General features: G+C 39.0%; 1 protein-coding gene across 1 annotated transcript in view; it reads right to left on the reverse strand.

Annotated features, from left to right (window-relative positions):
- Positions 1–1,064: 1,064 nt before the first annotated feature.
- The window catches only part of LOC126412944 (cardioacceleratory peptide receptor-like), a 403,969-nt gene continuing 384,696 nt past the window's right edge, over positions 1,065–20,337 (reverse strand). The window contains exons 8-9 of the mRNA XM_050082836.1: positions 3,602–3,718; positions 1,065–1,149 (exon numbers count right to left, since the gene is read on the reverse strand). Coding sequence (XP_049938793.1) covers positions 1,065–1,149; positions 3,602–3,718 — 202 coding nt within the window. The remainder of the gene's footprint in view (positions 1,150–3,601; positions 3,719–20,337) is intronic.

Here is a 20,337-nt window from a genome sequence, read left to right on the forward strand (position 1 = left end):
CAGAATTACAGAGGGCAGGAAGTAAATTTCAATAGGATGCGTGAAGAGAGTACTAGACATGTGACAGTCTAACACTACGTCAAATTACGTACTGAAAACATTTAATATCGAAGTGCTTTACTGACCAGAAATATGGGTACTACAGTATGGGTGAGTGAGCGATTGGGTCCATCCTCATATTACTGTACGATAGGCCACGTTTGCAGCTTTTACATTAGTTCTGTTTTATAGTTACAAAAAGGAGACAAAACATATGTAATTTAATGTTTAATCCGTAAAGTGGTAGCTAGAGACGCAAAAGTGTTAAGACTATTGGAACACTTTACGTAAGCAGAGGTTGCTACAGATGGTGTGGGTAGAGGTGTGAAAATTCCATCAGCACAAATGAGGTGAAGTGGAATTAGGAGAGTGATTTTCAGTATCTACAAAGTTAAAAAGATGCACCGCATTGCTTGGATTGTTATTTTGTTCAACGTGTTGTATTCTGTAGTATAATCGGCAGCCAAAAACGAAACGTGCGTATTTGCTTCAAAACTTTATCCATTGCTCAAATGGTAGTAGGTTTGAAGGAAAAATGTATGACAGAGTTACGTACAGAGATTCGTACCGTAAATAACGCTTATCGATTTTTACTCAATTATATGCGGAAACCCAATACCTGAGTTCAGTACGCAACCATTTCGGCATAAATTTCAATTGCTCAACGTGTGAAAGAAGTGCGGTACATGTACGTGTTCTGTCGCTTCTATATCATGCAGTCTACGTGCTGCTACGGGTACACACACAAAATACAAATATGCACTGTGCTATGTAGAATAAAAAGCTACAGAAAAATGAAATATCTACGATGACACCTCACTTAGTTTTAAGTACACGTTATAAAGTTCTGTCGTTATACAGAAATAAATCTTTCGATCCGCGGAGGGAGCAAGCTGGCTCTGATATACTTTGCAGAAAATGAGGATCCAAAATACAGTTTAACAACAATATGAAACAAGATACCATTACTAGAAAGATAGTTCTTGAAAAGTTCAGCAAACGAAATGGCACATATTTGGTTCATACTAATTTTTTATTTCCTCTTCATGTGTAGCAAGATTGACATCAGCATTTGATATCCACTGTAGACAGAGTCCCTTCTTCTTTCCTCTGCAACACGGTCTTAAATTTTTCTTAATTAAAAACTAAATATTTAGAAACTATGTATTTTATTTAATGAAATCACAGAGTTCTTGACAATAGAATATATTGAGATACCAAATCGCTAATTTTTTTTTCATATTTTTTCAGAAGATGTGCTAATTTTCAACTCAATATTTATCATCCAGTGAGAGTTTCAGCTCACGTGCCGTGTAAACATCGTACAGTGGGAGAAAAATATTTCATTTGACACCACTGTCAACAGGTCCGTAATGGAGTGTTCGTTGAATATGTAATTTTTTGAACAATATCAACGGATAGGATACGAGTCTACAGTCCTAGGTCATAAACAATAATCCACCAGCAATGAATATCAAAAGCGGGATATTAGTACTAGCTCAATGAGCTAATGTGTATGCTAACGTGAGCCACAACGACCGACCTCTACAAAGGACACTTGACGGATGTACAGGAGTGAGTTTAGTGAGAGAAGGAAGGATGCTTTCAACAAAGTGTAAGACGATATCTCCAACTTATCACGTCTTGATTTCAGTCACACAGATGTTATAAAAGCAATGTTCAAGCGACATTCGATTACCTGATATGTGAAGTGCTGTCTTTGGGAGCATAATCAGGGATAAAATTTATACAAACTGAAAACTAACGCTACATTATCACAGGAACCAAACCATGTGACAACCAACACATGAGAGTTTTATTTTGGTCAAATTACAGATTGTCAAGTACCTCACCATCGTTCTTCACCTATCAAGATCTTACACAAAGATTAAAACTCAGTTCTGAAACTTTCCTACACATTGCATTCTCAGTTTCCTTAGACTATACAAGCTAGTGAAGGTGTTCCGCCTACTTTCTTGTTTTCTGTTATTTACCCATACGTAGCTCCTGCAAACTTTTTCCCTTTAGTACAGTGTCATTCACGTTAGATTTCACTAACTGTAATTGAGTTGTACAGCAAAGTTTTCAACAAATATCGAAGCAGAGGTTATAAATTTCACTGTCATTAACTGGTGAATACTTGAGAAATAGACGATGAATATGTTCCAAGTTTATATATAAGAAGCGTTCTCACGTCTGCAGATTTGTTAACTGCAAGCCGAACTACAAGGAATAAAGTTTCTTGCAGCAAGTGTATGTTTCACAAATAGACAAAAATTTGCGATTTACAACGGTGGGAAAATTTCCAGTGATAGCGTGTGCTGCCTGGGTGTGTGCACCATACGATTTGGACTAGTTTATATATTACAGACTTCAAATGACATCTTGGTCACGATGAATCAACAGCCTGAATGAGCTGATACATCAGAGATGTTTTGGCCCACATTTCGGCCATACTGGTGGGCATGTCACAGATAAATGCACATCTGTATTATTTCACAAATATTCTCAGAAGAGTTTTTGCACTGGTAAACACTCAGTCTTCACTTGACACTTCATCAGTTGATTGACTTAAGTTCCTGGATCTTTTGGCGCAAGTTAGTGACCAAGTTTCTTATATCAGCGTCCACTTCCCATCAAGACTGCAACAGCATCACAACGTACTGGGTCTAAGCTACAGCAGGTACAACATGTGAACAGGAACTAAGGTGGCCCATGTAAATTTGGTGATCATTTCAAACGGTCTCGCTGTAACGAAGAGCACTGCTCAAGTCTGAATGGACACATGTATCTGCCACTGCATAGAAATTAGCAGAGAGATAATACAGCATCGAGGTTGGAGGAGTGATGTTGAGTCAGTGGAGGTATGTTTCACTGATACAATTTTTCGACCAATGTCTCTAGCAGTCACTGTGTAGCTCCCAAAATATGGAGGAGTTGCTTGTAGGACTCCAGTGGTGCTGATGATGTAATGTACTTAAAAACGTGGAGGCACACAGAAACTTGGTAATTATTTACAAGTTGGATTTAACTCTACAGAAGGACGTCCTGGACCTGCTGAAGTCGCTGTCACCATTGTCAACAGCACCATTACAAAAGACACTTTCTTGTTGGCGGCTGTTGGCATGGCTGGTGGCTAGTGACTGGAGATGACACACACAAGTAACATACAAAGGTTACAGTGGATTACACGAAAGACAGATGGCCAGAACACAGAGCTAACCAAATCGACGGTAACAGTCGTTAAACGGCTGATGTCGTAACACCGTCGTCGCTTCGAGCACTGCTGCCGAAAGTGGAAAGCCGACGCATCCTGGGAATGGTGTTGGCCACGGAAGCGGCGTCGAATGGCCGGAAGACAACGGTGGTGGTGGTTGCGAAGCGGTGCACTGCGGGGAACCGCTGCGAGCTGCGTCAGACGGCCGACGTGGCAACACTGGTAGCACTCGCGGCGCTGTTGCCGTAGTTGGAGAAGCGGCGGCCAGTGGCAGGCAGCAGCCTGACGGAGACGGTGGCGTCGTGCGGCCGGAAGACGACGGAGGCGGAGGTGCGGCGTCGCGACGACGGCTGCGTGAGCGTCTCGGTGACGGTGGAGGTGGTGTCGTAGCGGATGCGCCGTCCTTCGCGGCCGGCCTGCCGTGGGAAGCACACCGACAGCCAGCGCAGCGGCGGCAGCTTCCTGCGGGCACAGAGCACCAGGTGACGGGTCAGCGATGGGCAGTAAAATTGTTTTACAGATTAAATTGCATCATATTCGCTATCAGCTGTACTGTCTTCATCACGTAACGACACTATTGACCACCAACATTGCTACACCACGAAGATGACGTGCTACAGGCGCGAAATTTAACCGACAAGAAGATTATGCTGTGATATTCAAATGATTAGCTTTTCCGAGCATTCACACAAGGTTGGCGCCGGTGGCGACACCTACAACGTGCTGACACGAGGAAAGATTCCAACCGACTTCTCATACACAAACAACAGTTGACCGGCGTTGCCTGGTGAAACGTTGTTGTGATGCCTCGTGTAAGGAGGAGAAATGCGTACCATCATGTGTCCGACTTTGATAAAGGTAAGATTGTAGCCAATCGCGATTGTGGGTTATCGTATCGCGGCATTGCTGCTCGCGTTGGTCGAAATCCAATGACTGTTAGCAGTATATGGAATCGGTGGGTTCAGGAGGGTAATAGGGAACGCCGAGCTGGATCCCTATGGCCATGTATCACTAGCAGTCGAGATGACAGACATCTTATCTGCATGGCTGTAACGGATCGTGCAGCCACGTCTCGATTACTGAGTCAACAGATGGGGACGTTTGCAAGACGACAAGCATCTGCACAAACAGTTAGACGACGTTTGCAGCAGCATGGACTTTCAGCTAGATGACGATGACGTTACCCTTCACGCTGCATCACAGACAGGAGCGCCTGCGGTGGTGTACTGAACGACGAAACTGGGTGCACGAATGGCAAAACGTAATTTTTTTCGGATGAATCCAGGTTCTGTTTACAGCATCATGATGGTCGTATCCGTGTTTGGCGACATAGCGCTGAACGCACATTGCAAGCGTGTATTCGTCATCGCCATACTGGCGTATCACCCGGCGTGATGGTATGGGGTGCCATTGGTTACACGTCTCGGTCACCTCTTGTTCGCATTGACGGCACTTCGAACAGTGGACGTTATATTTCAGATGTGCTACGACCGGTGGCTCTACTCTTCATTCGATCCCTGCGAAACCGTACATTTCGGCAGGATAATGCAAGACCACATGTTGCAGGTCCTGTACGGGCCTTTCTGGATACAGAAAATGTCGACTGCTGCCCTGGCCAGCACATTCTCCAGATCTCTCACCAATTGAAAACGTCTGGTCAATGGTGGCCGAGCAACTGGCTCGTCACAATACGCCAGTCACTACTTTTGATGAACTGTGGTATCGCGTTGAAGCTGCATGGGCAGCTGTACCTGCACACGCCATTCAAGCTCTGTTTGACTCAACGCCCAGGTGTATCAAGGCCGTTATAAGGGCCAAAGGTGGTTGTTCTGGGTGCTAATTTCTCAATTGCGTGAAAATGTAATCAAATGTCAGTTCTATTATGATATATTTGTGCAATGAATACCCGTTTATCATCTGCATTTCTTCTTGGTGTAGCAATTTTAATGGCCAGTAGTGTAACTCTGTCCAAACAGGTCTCAGTGATATCGACCGACTACTGAGTGATCCTCAGTCGCTTTCCCGGTGGTTGTCAGTTTTCGTGCTCGGTGCCTTTGTCATCCAGTCCTTAGTACTACTACCTCTTGATTGCCAGGTGGTGGGTTCGAGTCCCAGGTAGATTGCAGATTTGCTGTGAACTCTGAATATGTGTTTGCGCTGTCTTAAACATCTCATTGCGTCATCATCATAAAAACTTTCAATCCACTGAAGTGCCATTAAATAGAAAAAATATACCGAGCAGCTGAAGGACTCCAGACGATTCTCTAAGACAACATTGCCATATAATTATTTTTTTTTACAGTTTTCAAGACAGTAATTACGACCTTCGATGATTTTCAAGTGGTTAAAATCGCTGAAGACACATTTGTTGTCAACACATAAAATGATTAAAAAGGATGTGACCTGATACCACCATTCGTCACATACGCCATCAGTATCTAAAGGAATTAAATCTCATCAAAATCGGTTTATACTTATTCTAAATACTTGTAAAGTGAATTTTTTAACTACTTGAAAATGATCCAAACGTAAATATAGGAGTCAGAAAGTAGTAATAAATAGTACAGTCAATTGCGAATACGATGTCTTTTAAAAATTTCCGCGTCACTACAACCCGAAAACAGATAGAGTTGTGTTTTATTTATTTATTTACTAGCCGACTTGACAAACGTTGTTCCGTCCAAATTTTAAAAAAATATAATTTGTGATCAATTTGTGGATTTGCGAAAAGCTACTGGAAATCTATAAACAAAGAAAACAATGAGAAAGAGACTGTTTTTGAATGACAATCGCATCTATTAATGGTTGTGGCCCTTGAAAATCACCTGGAGGAGGAGGACATTTAGAAGTACATCAATCCAATACTTCATGTGAGATGAACTCTGCCCACATTACAACATGGAAATGTTGGAATTTTGTGATGTTACTGGAATGTGATCTACTTGGAACCATGCGGTTTTATTCCTAAATTTAAGTCTTAATTGAATTAAGACAGAATTTCATGTCAGCCAAATGATGCATTTCATTAAATTTGAAATCACGTTTTCATTATGCTCTTCATGTAGCTGTGCAGTTCATTTTGTAGAACTGCGAACTCTGCGACATAAATTGTTCCGTTACATGGCCTTATTGCAATGCAATATAACTGTGTCACTTCTGTTTAATTGTGTGACTGTGTTATGCAAATAACCATTATTCAACGGCAAATGGACAACTGATTCACTTTGTTGTTACTGTATCACCATTTTAGCTTCAAAACTAATAATATTTCGTAGGTAAATTTGAACGTATGCTTGAGATAAAACGACGAAAGCTAATTCATTTCATGAAACGATTGCAATGAAATTACAACATAATCACAAGTCAACTAAAAGTAAGCAACTGAATCAATTTTTCGTCACTCTGTAACTTATTGGCTTGATTCACAATTTCATAATCAGTTATCAAACAACATTTGCGTACTTATTAGCGAAATACACTGGAACTGGAATAGATATAAAATAACATTTGTTGGATGTATAGCGAAACAGAGCAAGAGGAAAAAGTCAAGTGCCTTTATTTTAATTTAGACTGTAAAATGCTGTTTTACAGATATTTTTCGAAATTTTCCAGATTTCTTTTACAAGTGAAAACATTCAACTGAGATACTTTCCGCTTTTGAGCACACCGAACAGAATACAAAGAGAATAAAGCAAGTGTGTTATTCTTATCGAAAGTTTCGGTCGACAGTGCACACAAAAATTATTACTTTTGCAAGTTGCCTGAAGTGTTCGACTTTCCTTTTTAACTGTCCTGATTTGTTTTTCTTGAAACATTTTCCAGGACAGTACCCAAAAAAACAAAACACAACAAAAACAAAAAGAAAACAAAAAATATTCATCGTTCTAATCATGAGTTATGGTCTTGAGTTCATACAGAAATCCCACAGAAGTAAGCACTTTTAGGGTTTCCCGAATTTTCCGATTTCAAGGCAACTATTCCAATTTTTCTTTCCCAAAAAACCTTATTCAAACCTTTGCTATAAATTAGGCAAATCGGTCCAGCCACAGCCATTCTCAGTTAATGTACCTACAAACGAATAGCCTTTAATTTTGATGTATATGGATTTGTGTGCGGCCTGTAGTTATCAAGCTTCTAAATACGCCCTATTTTTAAATATTTTCAACCTATTTAATTGTCTGATGTAAGCAATCACGACAAAATACTATTCAGTCGCTCAAACAACATGAGTCGCTTTGCAGCGCTTTAGGTGCTACAGAGATGGTGAACGGATATCATGTGACCGTAGATCGTTAACGAAATTAATGGCAGACAAGCAGTATGTTTTTGAGCTTATACCAGTCGCTTGTAAGCTACACTGATTAGCCACAATGTTATAACCACCTGCTCAAAATACTGTTGGTCCACTTTTGGAATGTAATACAGCTGCGAATATGCGTGACTTGGATTCAACTAGTCCTTTACTGGTATCAGCAAGTTTGCGGTTCCAAATTTCTTCGGACAAATTATGCATACATTTGCCGTAAATTACGAGCAGGTGGTTTGCGGACGCGGAGCTGCCCCCAAATAGTGTGTCAGATGTGTTCTGAGTCAGGTCAGACCAATTTGGTGACCTAAACATTAACGTGAGTTCACTGTCACGCTACTCAGACCACTGCACCACGATGAAGAATACTTTTAATAGTGAATTGTTCGTAAGTTTTTCACAATAAAGCCTCGAACCCCGAGAAAAAACGGCGGTAGCAAAGTTCTAGACATAATAAGTAAGGAGGTATGCTGTGCTCGGCAAATTGTTAAGTTACCTTATTGATTATTGAATGCCCTGTGGTGTCTTTATTAGAGGTACTAGCAGACCAGCGTTTATCAGAATTTTGTACCCTAAGAAGGAATAAATCAACAGTACGTGTTACACTCCAACTCAAGCCCGCTTCACCACACGCCGCCTTACTACATGCTAAGATGCATATGAGCGAAGTCAAATAGCAAAGAAGGAGGCCCCAACTAATTAAATTAAAATAAATATTCCTACAGAATACAGGTCTCGTTGCAGCTAACACTGTGGTGTATTTAATTCTTTGTATTAGTTTTATGTCCAAGTCTGCATAACTTTATACGCTCATTTGACTAAAAGAAAAATTGGACAACACAGAGACAACCACAGCCTTACATACTGCAGATCAGTATCACAGAATCTAATGATGACACAATCATGGGAGAACTTAGCAGCTTCTCCGAAATGGCACAACCGTTAGAATCTGCTGATAATTTGAACGACTCCTTCTTCAAATAGGCACTTTGTCACAGTTATCGCCCTCCTCTGCGTCGGTTGACACTAGACAGAATGGGAAACATCTGAAGTACAAAGACATTTTTTGATTTATTTGTACCAGCCTTTCTCAGCATTTGGCAGGAGACTTAATTTTGGACGTCCGAGGCTAGCCGCGGACCAGTCACTCTGATGTCATAAAACTATGGAATACGGCTGTCTCACTTCCATTCTCCTTTTCGTATTTGAGCAGTTGCAGTTAATTGAGGCCAACCATTGCCACAATCTTCTGTGCTGGGCACGCAGCTTGCAAAAGGTGGTGTGACATCTCCTTTATACTTTGACAAATTTACCTGAATTATTTTTAATTCCTTGCTGATTACATGAGTTCACAATAAGCTTGATTCGACATATCATCCATTATCAAGTGTTCCTGTGGACTTGAAGTTTGTATATTTTATTGTTGTATGTCTATGTAACAGTCTTATGAGATTTTATCTTACGAGTGTTTAATACTTACGTCTAGATGTAGTGACGTCCACAAATCATCTTGGAACGTTAAGTTCTTCTATGTTCTATGTTGTTAACATAGGTTGCCTATTTATTCACTATAGAAAATTAGTAGTAAAAGATCCTAACGGCTTTTGGCAGTTGTAAAATACAGATCGTCAATGCTGCCATTTGTTTAAAAGTAAATTACGAATGGCGTTCAACAAGCAATGCAACTCTTTTCGTTAGAGCAGGTTGGTTTAACACGCCATGTTTTCCCCAACTCTTTTGGCTGTAAAACCTTGATTTTCAACATAATCTCCGCTGAATGCGACGACCTAACGCCACGTTACTGGGAGGGCCCGTGTACCCACATGCTGGCACCCTGCTGATCGACGCCGCAGCCAGTGTCTTGCTGCATCAATAATATCTCCATCGTCTAGTGCTTCCTGTGGAGTGCATTCGTCATTGAACCAAACTGATGGAAGGCGGAAGGTGCGAGATCCGGGATGGAGTGTGGATGCGAAGGAACAGTCCAATGAAGTTTTTTAAGAAACCTCAGGGACGCAAACGTCAGTGAGGCCTTGAATTGTCATGTGAGAACGAGAAGTTGGTTTGCATGTTTATGGCGACGAACACGCTTTGATGCCTTGTCTTCTGTTTCCTGAGGGTGGCACCACACAATTGCGAGTTGATCGTTGCATCATGAGGGAGGACATCAAACAGAACAACCCCATCAGAACCGCAGAAGCCCGCCGCCATTACTTCACCGGTTGAAGGTGAGGCTTTAAACGTTCTCTTCGGAGGAGAGGTGATGCGACACCACTCTACAGACTGCCGTTTTGTTTCCGGTTCGAACTGATGAATCCATGTTCATCGCCTGTGACGACGTTCGACAAAACATTGTCACAGACAGCCTCATACAGATGGGCCTTCGTTGCTCTTCATGATGTTCTGTTAAATGACGAGAAAGCCACACTTTCGAGTACTTCAACTTGTGGGCGCATATGTCAGCACTACCAAATGAGATGTTCAGTTGTTCGAAGAGGTGTTTGATTATGATCTGTCGATCATCTCGAATGAAAGTTTCCGTACGTTCCAAAATTGCAGGAGTCACAGATGCGTGTGGCTGTCTGGCACATGGGAGATAAAACAGGTTTGCACGGCCTTGTTGCTGTAATGACAGAAACCTCAAGCAACGACTCACCCTGCTTTTGTTCACTGCCAGGTCTTCACTGACATGCCAAAAGCACCTATGAATATCTGTGATATTCCGGTTTTCTGTCAAAAGACACTCAGTGATAGCTCTCGGCTTGGAATGCACCTTCGATACAGAGGCCATTTTGAAGGCTACGTAAAGCATCGTCACCTGTCGGAAGTTCATGAAATTAAAGGGGCTGAAGTGTAAATATTCCACTATGTTTCACAAGTTCCAATTTTTTTCTGCCAAAATTCCCCGAGAAAATACTGTGCTGCATTACGTAGTGAAGGGGCCCCCTCTTATTTCCTATGTATTCAGGGATTACTTTTGTCAAAGATATTGCGCATTATGTAGATATGCGTTCTTAATGTTATCTATTCTTTCTGTTTATTATCTTGTCTTTATTCCTTTTTTTCTATTGTGTCAAGAAATTTTTGCAAGTTTTATAATTATTTCCGTCTGTTCATTTAGGAAAGGGGAAGCCAAGATATCGGCTCACAGGGTGTAGCTAGGGACGAGTTCCATAGCACTCAGCCTCGCTTCACATTTCCCTCAGGCGTTACACGCTACGCTGTTCGAGTGCGTGGAAGAGGAGGAAGAGGAAGGCGGGATTGAGGGGGTGGGGGGCGGGGAGGAACGCCCCGCATTTAAATGGCAGTGCAGTCGCACTCTGTACTTTATGCTTTTATATTTCACATTACTCAACAACATAGGTCACAAACAAAACAAATTTTCAGTATTACTTTAAAACACGTATGTAACGTAGCAGCGATTGTGAGGCATGATAAAATCTTTGACCAGAGAGCCTTTTATCGTGGTTAGTCTGCGCTTGACCGCGCGAGAGTTGCGAGCAGCAGTCTGTCGGTAGCAGTAGCTCAGTTCAGTTGCGTCCAGTGGTCGGTCGGTAGTAGTCGTGCAGTACAGTTGCGAGCAGTCTGTCAGTGGGCAGTCTGTGAGCAGTGTAGTATGTCGGTAGTAGCAGTCGAGTGCAGTTGTGTGTGAGGAGTCGGCGGGCGTCGACATGGCATTCTGGTCAAGATACAGGACGAGGTATATTATTTTTAAATGCGCTCAGCTAATGATGTAAATTAACTGTAACTATTTTGTGCAATAATCGCCCCAATAATAATTTTGATTTCAAAGCAATTTTCAACAAAAGAACCAGTTAATTGAACTAACGATTTCCTTCCATTTCCTTTAAAGAAAAGTTTCAGTTAAATTTAAAAAAAATATTATTTGCAATGCATTTCCTCCAAGCCGTGGCCAACAATGAGAGCAGAAATTTGACATGCAGTTTCAATGAGGTAAGAAATTAATTCTGATTTTTTGCACAGGGCCAAAGACCGATATTTCGGTTTAATTGAATTTTCATTATCACTGAAGTTTCATTAGCACTGAATTATCTGTTTTTCATTTTTTTGTGGGAGCTTACACCAGAGTCAGATTGCGATTCTCATTTTTATTGTCAGTACATTTCATTGCAGGGAGGTAACGTTTGGCTCCCATTCATTTATTATTTCTCTTTTTAAATTTTTGTGGGGAGGTTACACTTGGCGACACCCAGTCCAGGATCGAACTTCGTTGAGAATCTTTTGAAAAACAGTCAGATATCTGCTCTTATTTGCTTAGATATAATTTGGATTTGGTTCAACGCTTTCACTAATCTTGTGACTTTCTTTCTACAGGTCAACGGCAATTCGTTTGCTCTGTTGTATTAGTGATTGTTGCTTTTTGCGTATGTGCTTATTTGTTTTGTGAATATTTGTGACTATTGCAAAAATGCCGCGAAAGACTGTGAATAGTGTGTTGCGAGGTATTATGAATGAAATTAACGACTCAAACAACTTTACCGATAGGACTTGTGACACGCAGTGTAATGATGACAATCCTGCGTTCACTGACAATCAGTGCATTCCAACCACTAGTGATGACTTTTACCTTAATGATGAACAAACGAACTCAATTGTCTCGTCTGTTAATTTGACGACAATTGATGACGCGGAGCGGTCTATAGTAATGAGCGCTGCCCAGCGTAACACACCCGGTTTGGAAAATTCAAGTAACGTTCAGACAAATATTTCTAATGAAAATGGACAGTGTACTGAAAGTACGACGGATCTATTTAATTCCGAAATAATGTCTGACAGTGTACATCCGACTGACAAACCTTTTTCTAAATCTCAGAATAACCAAATGGTTACAGTAAGCGAGAGAGTTCCAGATCCATCACTAAACAGCACAGAGAGTATAAACGCTAACTTTGGCTTTGAACAAATTATGGCAAGATTGCTACAACAACAGAGTGAAGATTTCAAACAACAATTTAGTGAACAGGACAAAAAATTTATTAACATTGATGAAAATTTCAGACAACTTAGGGAAGATAACAAACACTTAAATGAAAAAATTGACAATAATGACGAAAATCTCAAACAACTTAGCGAAACAATTGATAAAAGTTTCGAACTCACAAACGAAAAACAAGACGACCTTAAAGAACAGAACAAAGAAGTTAGTGAGCAGATTACAGCCGTTACCGTGCAATGTCAAGACACTAAAGTACAATTACGTGTGGATACTAAGACTTGTGCTAATAACAGTAATGAAAAAGTTGGCACTGTTGCACAAGAATTAAATGGTACACGTGTAAGCACAACAGAATTACACAAAGATGACATTAATGCAGTCACTGAACGATGTTCAGCAAACGAAACACAGAAACACGAAATTAATGCAGTCACTGAACAATGCCCTAAAAACGCAGTACAAATACGCGACGAGTTTAATTTAGAGCCACTGGAAGTTTCACACACTCTGAATACGGAAATTGTTAATAAAAGTGAACGACACAACAACCAAATTGACGAAAGTATTAAAGTAACAGAATTAACAATTATTCCAGTCACCAATACGTCACAGAGCCCGCCACGTTGCGAGGATTTGTCAGACTTACGCAGTGTGTATAATGTGAACAATTTACAGAGACTACGCGAATTAAAATCAGAAAAGCTACGCAACTTGAAATCCGAAATGACACAGACGAACAGATTCACACACAAACCTGAAAGTGTTATCAAATTCAGTGACGAGAACATTGATTATAAGCAATTTTCATTTGTAAGAAAATGCAAGGAATTTAATAATGGCAGAACACAGATACACGATTTGCACTGTATACGACAATTTATTTTTGTACCTTCACCGCTATTGCGTGTAATGCGGAAGCTAGCTTTGAACCTGATGCGACAATTTGCTATTGCGTTTTCATCAGCATTGCCTGTAATGAGGAAACTTGAATTAACATGGTTACAACAATTTGGTTTTGGAATTTTACCGCCATTGCCTGCAACGCAAAAGTTAAAATTTATTTGCAGTGTGTAAATGACCTTAGGGGATTCATTACGCTTTAATGAATATGTGCCGTAGCGTGCATAGGGCCCAGAGCTGTAGTAGTGCTGTTTCATCTTTAGTTTTCTGCACTGCTGCTTTCTCTTCTACTATCCTTTATATCTATCAAAACTGCTCTTTAACTATTGCTCTATCTAGGATTAAGAGACGTTGTAATGAAAACCCGATATGACAAATCTTTTACCGAATGTGACAATTTTCAGTAGGCACTCCCGTAATGACAACTACCGCAGTAATTATAATTACAGATAAAATCGTAATCATCAGTATGTATAAAATTTTGAGCAATCGGAACCACATTTTTGTAACAATAGACGTTTTTCACCACAACAGCATGAAAGTCAGCCGCTTAGCATACCTAACCAACAATGCAGTCTACAAGGTCAACCAAACTTTAATGTTTCGCCGCGTGCACGTATAGTCCCAGATCCAACAAATAGTAACGCATGGCAGCAAGGAAATAACTACGTACAGAAAACACAGTATTTCAATTCCTATCGCAATGCACCGTATAGAAGTGACTATCATGACCAACGTAAAAATAATGAGCACAATTTTCAGCGTACATTTAATAACAGTCGGTCATACCAACAGCAGAATTATCCGCAAGAACCTTTTCTCATGAATGAACCCGACAGTAGGTATCATCCAGAGCGTAACACGTCTGGAAGAAGTAATAGAACAGTTCAAATAGTAGAAATGTCACAAAACCCTCCTGATAATAATAACACGTCAGATAGAATCTGACTAGATACTGTACAGATCGCATCTTCCAATAATACAAGCACTACTTTAGACACGCAAAATGTTGTTCACGAAAATGTAATTAATTTTGACGATATCAGAGACACTCTCTTGCAGGAAAGACCAGTTATTCAGAAAACCATTTCACATCCTGTCCTCGAAATTAAAATTGGTTCGTCGAAATTTTCAGCAGTAATTGATTCCGGATCACCTATATCAGTAATAAATGAGGAGACTTTCAACGAGTGCAACAAAGAGAATACCTATCCGACATTACCTTTAGGCAAAACAAAAGTGAAGGGAGCAGTATCGAGTAAAGGAGTAGACGTCAAATTACAGACGCATTTATCATTTTGTATTGGAGGTCATACTTTTCACTCTAATTTTTGGATTGTTCCTTTATTGACAACAGACGTTATTTTAGGTACGAACTTTCTGGTACAACACGACGCAGTTATTGATTTTCAGAATTCTTATTTAATGCTAAAGGACGAAAATGTACAATTGGCTTTAGAATTTCAGCACTCACTATCTGCGGAAGAACAAACAATTAACCGCACAGAGGTCATTTCCGCAACACGTGACATAGACTGTAATCCCACATTCTTCACGAATACGTACGTACACAACTATAATACTCCAGACGAAACTGACTACGAAGTAATGCAGATGATTTCCGATAAGGTTAAGCAAAGCAGTACAAATACAGACGACGAACGCACGCAACTACGCAAAATTCTTTTACAGCAAGCTACATGGACACGTATGTTACGAGCTAGAAACATTTCTCCGATTTATATATCCAAGTACCATGCTTCTTCGAACCCTTGTGAACGGTTAATGAAAGAAATTGGTAAGCTGTGCCGAATATACTGCCACAAAAGACATAATGATTGGGATACACACATACTCTCATTCCAAGATGTAATTAATTCCATTCCAAATGAATCCACTATGCTATCTCCGTCTGTTATACTGAAAAACGTTGCACCACCAAACAAAATTAAAGAATTAGTGAACTTCCCTAAATGTCATCGACTAAGACACCACGAAATAATTGACATTGCGCTGAACAACATCAAACGTGCCGCAGAGCACCGGAGAAGACAGCAAAAACAGGTTTGTAGACGCCGAGACTTTCACGTTGGACAGAAGATATTAGTACGTACACACTATTTATCCAGCAAATTAAAAGGTAAGTGCAGTAAATTTGAACTTCTATACGCAGGTCCATATCGGATTCGCAGCATCCCTCACCCCAATGTTGTACACGTCGAAACTTTGAGAACCAGAAAATCGAATGGCAACCACCATTGGTCAAATATTAAACCCTTTATTGAATGAAGACACTTTATGATTCAACGCACTATGATGCCATTTACTAATTATTTATGACCACTTATGCAATTATATTTACATATCGTATTTTTTCTTGGCAAGTGCCCGACAAGGTAAGGTTAGCAAGTCGCTTTTCTTGTCGTTACACATCAGACCGTGCACATTTTCCATTTTTTTGTGTATATGATTGTATTCCAGTTTTGTTTGTATGTACTGTGAAATAGTTAAGATATAACACACACCAGTTGACCTTGACATTTTTTTTGCCCTATGATATCTCAACATTGTGACTGTTTTACATTTTTTTTTTTTTTTGCTGCTGCATTGTATTATTCTGTGTACATTTTTGCATCTGAACACTGTCAACGTCTTTGACATATTACGTTTTCTGTCATGTTATGCTGTATGGTTAATTATGTCACCATAAACCAGTCATTATTTAGTGGGTATATGATTTAAATTCAAGACATTAATCTTTGTTCATCAATTTCAAAAAGAAATGATGCGTGTAAGAAATAAATTCAACAGAAACTGGAATTTCACCTACGGAATAAACGAAAGAAGATGCAATAACTTTATGAGGAAGAGTAAATGGATCAGGATTAACAAGCATTAACAAGAATATACTATACTCATCATAGAATAGCAGTCTTAACTAATTTTTTCTTTCAGAATACAAGGCGATTGATGCAGGCGGTCAGACAGAACTACAGATCTTAGTTTTAGTGATGAAATATGCTAGAGATAAGGAATAGTTGTATAATGAGTAATGAAGTGATATTTTTGCAGATGATAATGAATGCTGATGAATAATGATGAAGAATATGCTGTTATGAATAACGAAGTTTTTCTTTACAGGTGATGATAATGAAGTTATGATAATATGGATAATGAAGTGATTGATAATGAAGTTTTTTTTCTTTACAGATGAGGATAATGTTGAAGTTATGTATCTATGCTATGTAGTTATTTAAGTATTTGTTGCAGTTTGCTTTGACAGCAGGTGTTATATTGCATAGTAGGATGACGGAAAGTTTTGGAAAGGACAGCTATGGAACACATTTTTATACGCATTTCACTACCGGTTAATTCGAAGTTCACTACTTTTCAGCATAGTATGCGTTTCTTCTTTCAGGTCAATAATCCATTTTGTATTTTTTTTCCAGGAAAAGCTTTTCATGATACTTACTAAACCTGTTACTTATTATACCTGTTCTAGTACTTGCATTTTTTTTTTTTTACCCATTTGTGTCTATCTTCTATAAATGTGATCACATATACTGTCTTGTTACATAACCTTGCTACAGCTGACTCATGACGAATGACGTTACCTATCCTCATTTGCAGCAATAGGTCAAAAGCAAATATTGTTATGCCTCAGCAATTAATTATCGATCCCAACGCAATGCATTGCTAACAAAAAAAATGTATTACCAGTCCCACAGAACGTCACTAGTTTATGATAATTATGAATAATACTGATTAGCTCTGAATAGTATGTCACTTGAGTAATGACTTCTTAATGAGACAAAAAATATATATATAAAATAATGCTTTGTAACTGGCTAATAACTGCCACTGTTTATTGTAATGAGAGTACTTATAATGCCCATGATTATTAATGCTATGACTGTAATTAGCTGATTTTTAATAATGACTTCTTAATGATCTGAATAATACTGAATGAGGAACAATGTTTTATACTATTCGATACTTGATGGCCACTGAGTGCCAATAATTAGTGTCACTTAATGAATTATATATTAATTATGTCATCAATTAGCACCTGTTTTCAATTATGACTTATCATGTTATAATAACTGGCCACTGAGTGCCAATAATTAAGTCACTAAATGAATTATGTTATTAATTATGCCATTAATTAGCTCCTGTTTTCAATGATGATTTTTCATGTGGCCACTGAGTGCCAATAATTAAGTCACTAAATGAATTACGTTATTAATTATGCCATTAATTAGCTCCTGTTTTCAATGATGATTTTTCATGTTATAATAACTGGCCACTGAGTGCCAATAATTAATGTCACTAAATGAATTACGTTATTAATTATGCATTAATTAGCTCCTGTTTTCAATAATGATTTTTCATGTTCTATTACTGGCCACTGAGTGCCAATAATTAATGTCACTAAATGAATTACATTATTAATTATGCCATTAATTAGCTCTTGTTTTTAATGTTGACTTTTCATGTTTTGGTAAATGGCCAATGAGAGCCAATAATTTGTATCACTCAATGTATTATGTTAATTCTAGGCCAATAATTGACTCTCCTTTTCAATTAAGACGTCTGATGAACATTATTCTGTCATACTACATATGCTTTGTAACTGGCCAAGGACTGCCACTGTTTATTGTAATACGATTACCCATGATGCCAATAATTTAATTTTATGAACATTATTCTGTAATACTAAATACATGGTACAAAAATGTTCAATAACTAGGCTATGAATGCCGCAAACTACTACTGTAATTCTCAATATTATGTGACTTAATGTCCTTCACCTTATGAGCTAACTACCCTGAATTACTGCAATATCCATTTGTCCTGTCCATCCTCATGATCACGGAGCACTATATTTGGTTTTTGCACTGATTCTACGTTGGTGTGCCTTGTAAGAGTGTGGTGTTGACACGACATGCTGTCCACCACCGTGAGCGATGAAGACGTTATTATGGTCGCACTGTTTGGTGTACCTAGTGTACTGCCAAAATGAAAACATGGAACATTACTACGACAGTTCAGTGTCTTGGCTACGCTGATAAATTCTGATGGGAAAAGAACTTCAAATTGTGTCACTTGGTGTTGTACTTCTGTGGAAAGATATGGACTTTCAGAACAGCTGTGTGCAATCTAAAGTGCTACAACCATGATGCAATCCTTCCCTTTCCTATCCTAATTCTTGTCACAAAGTGAAGATCATTTTTTGCTAACATCATTTATGTTCATGGGTTATATATTTTTTTTTCTCGATTTGCTGAACTCCAGTGCGAGTACACTTATGTCACTTGTCGACATGATTTTTTTTGCCATTATGTTTAGTTGTTGTGAAAATGCTAAAGACATTTTTTCGATTTGTTCTGAAGTACAGTATATGTGCACTCTTGTCTTTTATATTGTATATACATTGTTATTTTAATGATATGTTCTGAACTACAGTGCATATGCACTTATGTTATGTGTTAATATGCTTTCTACTGAACTTCAGTGCATGTGCAGTTTTCTCATTTTTCAATATGATTTGTACTCATTCTGTATGTTCATACTTCAGTGCGTATGCACTTATGTCATTAGTTACTCATTGTATATACATTTCGTCATTTGCTGATATGTTCTCAACTGCAGTGCATATGCACTCATGTCGCTTGTCAACCTGATTTTTTGCCATTCTGTTTATTTATTCTGAAAATGCTACAGAATTTTTTCAGTGCGTGTGCACTTTGTTATCTGTCAAATAATTTGTATATACAGTTTTCTGATTTGCTACTATGTTTTGTACTCACATTTTGTCTTTGTCTGATATATTTTGTACTCGGTGCATGTGCACAACATTTAGTTCATGTATCTAAATATTCTGTAAATTGTACAAGTTGATTAATTAAAGAAAAAATTTTGCCGCGCTTGGCAAGTCCAAATGACTCAACATCGCTGCCAAATTTTTGCCCCCCCCAGTGGAGGGTTATGAAACACGTATGTAACGTAGCAGCGATGGTGAGGCATGATAAAATCTTTGACCAGAGAGCCTTTTATCGTGGTTAGTCTGCGCTTGACCGCGCGAGAGTTGCGAGCAGCAGTCTGTCGGTAGCAGTAGCTCAGTTCAGTTGCGTCCAGTGGTCGGTCGGTAGTAGTCGTGCAGTACAGTTGCAAGCAGTCTGTCAGTGGGCAGTCTGTGAGCAGTGTAGTATGTCGGTAGTAGCAGTCGAGTGCAGTTGTGTGTGAGGAGTCGACGGGCGTCGACATGGCATTCTGGTCAAGATACAGGACGAGGTATATTATTTTTAAATGCGCTCAGCTAATGATGTAAATTAACTGTAACTATTTTGTGCAATAATCGCCCCAATAATAATTTTGATTTCAAAGCAATTTTCAACAAAAGAACCAGTTAATTGAACTAACGATTTCCTTCCATTTCCTTTAAAGAAAAGTTTCAGTTAAATTAAAAAAAAAATATTATTTGCAATGCATTTCCTCCAAGCCGTGGCCAACAATGAGAGCAGAAATTTGACATGCAGTTTCAATGAGGTAAGAAATTAATTCTGATTTTTTGCACAGGGCCAAAGACCGATATTTCGGTTTAATTGAATTTTCATTATCACTGAAGTTTCATTAGCACTGAATTATCTGTTTTTCATTTTTTTTGTGAGATCTTACACCAGAGTCAGATTGCGATTCTCATTTTTATTGTCAGTACATTTCATTGCAGGGAGGTAACGTTTGGCTCCCATTCATTTATTATTTCTCTTTTTAAATTTTTGTGGGGAGGTTACAACTTAATTCTTTTTTGCGCACTGGAGACATAATACAATTTTTATCTTGTGCGAACTGTCGGCATAGAGAGTGAGGCAAGAAATTTCACGAAGTTTAGCACTCAATTTTCCACGTAATCGTGAA

Source organism: Schistocerca serialis, chromosome 7 (assembly GCF_023864345.2).
Source record: "Schistocerca serialis cubense isolate TAMUIC-IGC-003099 chromosome 7, iqSchSeri2.2, whole genome shotgun sequence".
In the NCBI taxonomy this organism is placed as follows: Eukaryota; Metazoa; Arthropoda; class Insecta; order Orthoptera; family Acrididae; genus Schistocerca; species Schistocerca serialis.